This window comes from Dendroctonus ponderosae, unplaced genomic scaffold, assembly GCF_020466585.1.
Source record: "Dendroctonus ponderosae isolate FM_Combo_2020 unplaced genomic scaffold, Dpon_F_20191213v2 Dpon_F_20191213_10, whole genome shotgun sequence".
NCBI classification, from domain to species: domain Eukaryota; kingdom Metazoa; phylum Arthropoda; class Insecta; order Coleoptera; family Curculionidae; genus Dendroctonus; species Dendroctonus ponderosae.
The window spans coordinates 4,502,923-4,508,808 of record NW_026017111.1 but is presented as its reverse complement, the minus strand read 5'-3'; the positions used below and the strand labels follow the sequence as shown (position 1 = coordinate 4,508,808).

General features: G+C 39.4%; 1 protein-coding gene across 2 annotated transcripts; it reads right to left on the bottom strand.

Annotated features, from left to right (window-relative positions):
* Positions 1 to 4,653: 4,653 nt before the first annotated feature.
* Positions 4,654 to 5,886, bottom strand: LOC109545671 (peripherin-2; the record flags this gene model as incomplete). Of its 2 annotated transcripts, none has more annotated exon segments than XM_019916483.2 (4): positions 4,654 to 4,888; positions 4,939 to 5,164; positions 5,219 to 5,439; positions 5,496 to 5,886. In XM_019916483.2, coding segments are annotated over 4 exon segments (1,009 nt in total), but the record flags the coding sequence as incomplete, so codon positions are not given.

Below are 5,886 nucleotides of genomic sequence, written 5' to 3'. Positions count from 1 at the left end.
ACACTTAGGTGCAAGATTATGCCAAAATTTCATGTTTTCCGTCCCATTTTTGCTCATTTCTCGGAGGCAAAATGAGCAAGAACGCTCGTTTTTACATCATTCCAGAGAAAACTAAATGGCCTTTATTCGAAGTTTCTCAAGAACCATTTGAGCCAGATAATTCGTTTTGGCATCGTTGGATAGAGAATTGAATGGGGGGGTCCCCCCATGACCCCCCCCTGGATCCGCCCTTGGAGGAAACCCACCGTAACCCCGGTGAAAACCCCGGAAAATTGAGCATCCAACAAATGCAGTTTCAACCCCCCAAACCAAGTGAAAATGAATCTTTCCATTATGCTCCAAAGAATGGAAAACGTTCTCCGGAAAGTGAAACGCTCAATTGTTTGGTGTCCAGAAATCCGCGGACAAAACAATGGAAAGCGTTCGACCTGTGTTGTGGCGTCACCATGACGACTGAATGGAAAAGCCCACGCAAAACAAAAGCATTTTCCAACAGTCGTTGCAGCCGAGTTTCCGTTGTCACGTGTGTGAGTGTGAGTGTGAGTGCACCTTGAACAATGGCCCGCTTTTCCGGAAAACTTTTCCGTGCCACAAACACGCTCCACATCGACACCGATTGGTATGTATGAGGCCAATTTATTCATCAAACTCCTTTATTTACGCAACTATTTACACTGAGCCCATTGTTTCCATCATCAATGGACGGTATTGTGCTGCTAATTTCCACTAAAAACTAGGTCACATTAATCATTTCCTACTGTTGTTAACGTGCACACTTTTGCGGAAGGTTCTCACTCAGCACCAACGCCCGTTCGATTGTCCAGATTTCAGGCCGTCCGATTGGAACCTGTCTTCTCATGAAACAGCCGTAAATCTTCCATCTTTCGGAACCTTTTTTATTCTTCAATTCTTTAGCTCACATGCTATTAGGGCATATGACAACCAATGGATATAAGGGTCTTCAGATGGTCGTCTATACGAATTTAATGATGGTACCCGCAAAAGATTAATGTCCTGTCTTGAAATACTTGCCTTCACTGCTCCATAACTCAGCAATTTCTGCCGGCAGGCGGACAAAAGCAAAGGGGTTGATAGAAGAAGAAGAAGAAGGTGTTGAGCGGAAACAAAACAGTTGTTTCTTGATACACTTATTAACTTCTGTGTTTCCTAACTGGGCCATTTTTGCTCGAAACACTTTTGGAAACGCCTTTTGAGTGCGTTCACTTTGCTCGTGAGGATTTTTCAATCTGAGCATCACTGTTGAAGTTGCGCAGGAAGAGGTAAGTGTCCTCTTTAGAGACACTCAGCTGCGCTTAAATAAACTTCTCTTGTCCCTAACTCGGACACTTTCTTAGATTGAAAGCAACTTTAGAATCTATTTGAGTTTCTTTCAATTTGTGCTTCAGGCTTTTTCAATCTGAGTATCGCCGTTGAAGCCATCGGAAAACTCCTCTCTTGAGACACTCAATTGCGCTTTAGTCCAACTCTTTGCCTCCTAACTCGGCCAGTTTCTTAGGCAGCAGGAGACCGAAAGCACTATGAGAAACCTAACTTGAGTGACTTTGGTTTTGATCGCATCGATTGATTTTTTCCGGTTTGACTATCGTGGTTAAAGATGGGCGCAAAAGAAATTTGTCCTCTCTTGAAACATTCAGCTGAATTTTGCTAAAGTTTCTTGCCTTCTAAGTCGGCTGATTTTAATGCCCGATAAAAACAAAAAACACTTTTGGAAGCTACATTTAAGTGTCTTTTACCTGGCTGGTAACCGAAATCACAAAATTGTTTAAAAAATCAACGAAATTTGGAAAAAAACATCACTTGGTAGAAGTTTAAAGAAGCATATTTCCTTCATAAATTGCGATTTTGCAATTATTTTTAGCATTTAATAWTACAAAAAAACKAATTTTTGAACGGGAGACTGCAAAAATCTAACTGAAAATGGGACAAAAATGTTGAAAATGCTTTGCAAAATGTTTGATAAAGGCAAAACTCCGAAGCTTCAAGGCGCCAAAGAAACGACTTCGTTCAATAAAAAGTAAAAATGTAGAAATTTGTAGTTTTTCTCAATGTCAAAGAACGAGTTTCTAATTAAAAAAATTGCTTGAAAAATAAACGAGCGTTCTGGAAAAATTCTGATTATGGCACAAAACCGAAACTCTCAAGAGTATAATGAACCACATTTCGTCCATAAAAGTTGCAACGCAAACATTTGTAGCTCCTTTTGAAATTGAAAACCGAGTTTATGACCGAAATGCAGCAAAAATCTAATTAAATGATAACAGAGAATCGAAACTTTCAGCCTCCGTCCTCTCTTGAGCCACTCGATTGCACTTTAGTCTATTTCTGAGCTCAATGTTCTGTCTGTTTCCTCAGATGGAAAAACCCCAAAATACTTATAGAAACTGCATTTCGGTGTTTTTCACTTGATCGAAATCACAAAATTGTTTAAAAACTAACGAAATTTGAGAAAAAAATTTTTGCTTGGTAGAAGTTTAAAGAACCATATTTTCTTCATAAAATGTAATTTTGCGAAGATTTTTGGCTTTTAATATTGCGAAAAACGAATGTTTGAACGGGAAACTGCAAAAATCTAACTGAAAATTGGACAATGTTGAAAATGCTTTGCAAAGTGTGTGATGAAGGCAAAACTCCGAAACTTCAAGGCGCCAAAGAAACGACTTTGTTCAATAAAAAGTAAAAATGTATAAATTTATAGTTTTTCTCAATGTCAAAGAACGAGTTTCTTATAAAAAAAATTGCTTGAAAAATGAACAAGTGGTCTGGAAAAAATCTGATGATGGCACAAAACCGAAACTCGCAAGAGTTTAATGAACTACATTTCGTCCATAAAAGTTACAACGCAAAAATGTGTAGCTCGTTTTGAAATTGAAAAACGAGTTTTTGACCGAAACGCAGCAAAAATCTCATTAAAAATAGATACAAAAGTAAGAAAACTGAAAATATAGTGCCCAGTGTCTGATGATGGCAGAGAACCGAAAGTTTCAGCCTCAGTCCTCTCATGAGCCACTCGATTGCACTTTAGTCTATTTCTGAGCTCAATGTTCTGTCGGTTTTCTCAGATGKAAAAACCCAAAAATACTTATAGAAACTTCATTTTACTGTTTTTACTTGATCGAAATCACAAAATTTTTYAAACAACTGACGAAATTTGGRAAAAAAGTTTTCGCTTGGTAGAAGTTTAAAGAAGCATATTTCCTTCATAAAATGCAATTTTGTAAARATTTTTAGCTTTTAATRTTGCGAAAAACGAATTTTTGAAYGGGAAACTGAAAAAATCTAACTGAAAATTGGACAATGTTGAAAAYGCTTTGCAAARTGTTTGATTGCAAAACTCCGAAACTTCAAGGCGCCAAAGAAACGACTTCGTTCAATAAAAAGTAAAAATGTAAAAATTTATACTTTTTCTCMATGTCAAAAAACGAKTTTCTAATWAAAAAAATTKCTTGAAAAATGAACGAGTGCTCTGAAAAAAATCTGATGATGGCACAAAACCGAAACTGCCAAGAGYTTAATGAACCATATTTCCTCCATAAAAGTTASAGCGCAAAAATTWGTAYYTCGTTTTGAAATTGAAAAACGAGTTTCTGACYGAAACGCAGCAAAWAYCTCATTAAAGATAGTCACAAAAGTAAAGASGTTGAAAATATAGAGCCCAGTCTCTGATGATGGCAGAAAATCGAAACTTTCAGCCYGTCCTCTCTTGAGACACTCGATTGCACTTTAGTCAATTTCTGAACTGAATGTTCTGTCGGTTTTCTCAGAAGGAAAAACCCAAAAGTACTTATAGAAACTTTATTTTACTGTTTTTACTTGATCGAAATCACAAAATTGTTTAAAAAACTAACGAATTTTTGGGAAAAAATTTTCGCTAGATAGAAGTTTAAAGAACCATATTYCCTTCATAAAACGCATTTTTGCGATGATTTTTAGCATTTAATAGTACAAAAAACGAATTTTTGARCGAAAGACAGCAAAAATCGAACTAAAAATTGGACAATGTTGAAAATGCTTTGCAAAGTGTTTGATAAAGGCAAAACTCCGAAACTTCAAGGCGCCTARAAAACGATTTCGTTCAATAAAAGTAGAAATGTAAAGATTTATAGTTTTTCTSAATGTCAAAGAATGAGTTTCTAATCAAAAAATTGCTTGAAAAATAAACGAGTGTTCTGGAAAAAAATCTGATGATGGCACAAAACCGAAACTCTCAAAAGTATAATGAACCATATTTCCTCCATAAAAGTTACAGCGCAAAAACTTTTTTACTCTCAGCTCGTTTTGAAATTGAAAAACGAGTTTCTGGCCGAAACGCAGCAAAAATCTCATTAAAGACAGTCACAAAAGTAAGGAAGTTGAAAATATATCTCCAAGTGTCTGATGATGGCAGAGAATCGAAACTTTCAGCCTYTAAGCAACTGATGTTTCTCCATAAATGTTGGATGAAAGCGYTTTCRGGTGGACAAGAAGAGAAARCTTCRAAAAWCTGAAGGCGCGAAGATGGGRAAAATAATTCGAAACCTCCAAACTTTATCCTAGAGASTTTCCTTCGTARATGGCAACAGCGCATCGGACGGAAGCTGGGCTTTGGCTGCGCACATGCCTTTGAAGATGGTAGCCATACGYATTAGCGAAACGTTCGAAGCAAATGCCTGTGTATTGAGTACAAAATCAACAAGCAGAAAAGAAAAATAAAATGCTCCTAATTCATTAAATCAGGCGGCACTGGCGGAGGTTCTGGAGGGCCATTGCTCTGGTTTTTGCCCGCATACGAGCCAATCAGCCACACAATGTAACTCTTGCTGTTGCCCTCGAACTTGAAGTCCACCGAATGGCCGGTTTGCAGAAATCTAGCAGGAACCAGCAACAGGCACTGAAAAAAGAGATTTTTCGTCAGCTGAGGCAACACTGCCTCCCTTCTACCTCCAAAAACATGTAGAGGAACAGACTGGCCACAATGCCCATGCCGATTTGGCGCTTTGTTTCGACTATCCTCGTATGACATCCGGTTCCTGATATGCTCAAGTTGAACTCGGGCGTGTACAAGTAGTTGACCCCAGTGGACTCAATATCGAAGTGAATGCAAGGGAATTTGGTTTTGATGGCACAGCAACTGAATGGGGTTTTTCCGCTCTGGCTGGTGCTGGAGCTGAAAGCGCCAGCTTTTTAGTTTGGTGCCCATTGGCCTCCTCACCCTCCCTACTTGGTGGACGTGGACTTTTCCAGCCACGTGATGTTGTACCAGTCATCGTACTTGTTGCTGCCGCAACACTGGAACTCGATCTGCAGCCGATCAATCAGCTTCTTGTATAGCGAATTCAGTTCGTATTTTGCCATTGCGTTGATGATGCCATCTTCTATGCTCTTGCTCGATCCGAAAACGTGCCCCAACGTCACAAAGACGATTATCAATGTGATCACCATCTGGAATGTCCAAGAACAGCTACAATTCGATTGAAAATCTAGCTTTGATGGAGTACCAAGACAGCGGCAACTAGGATGAGCAGGAACAGCAGCCGATTCACTCCAGGGCTCTTCTTCTTCGAGAAGATCTTGTAGATGAAGAAGAATATGGCGCAGTCGAGGCACAGGAAGAGGAACACCGGCAAGGCCAAAAGACTGGGCAAAACTTCGCCATCTCCACTGGAGATCATGTTGATGAACGAGCCCAGGTGGCTTCGGATCTTCACTGCGGTGAACAGCAGGTTGAAGGAGAGGATCAGCACCAGCAGGAACAGCAACACGAACAACAGCACAAAGACTTTGATGCGCTTAAACGGCACTTGGAGGACAGGTTTTCCAAACTTCACCATCACCTCACTGCGTGAAGTGGGCGGGGCCTCTGGTGAGGGCTTTTTGCTCTTTGAAGAC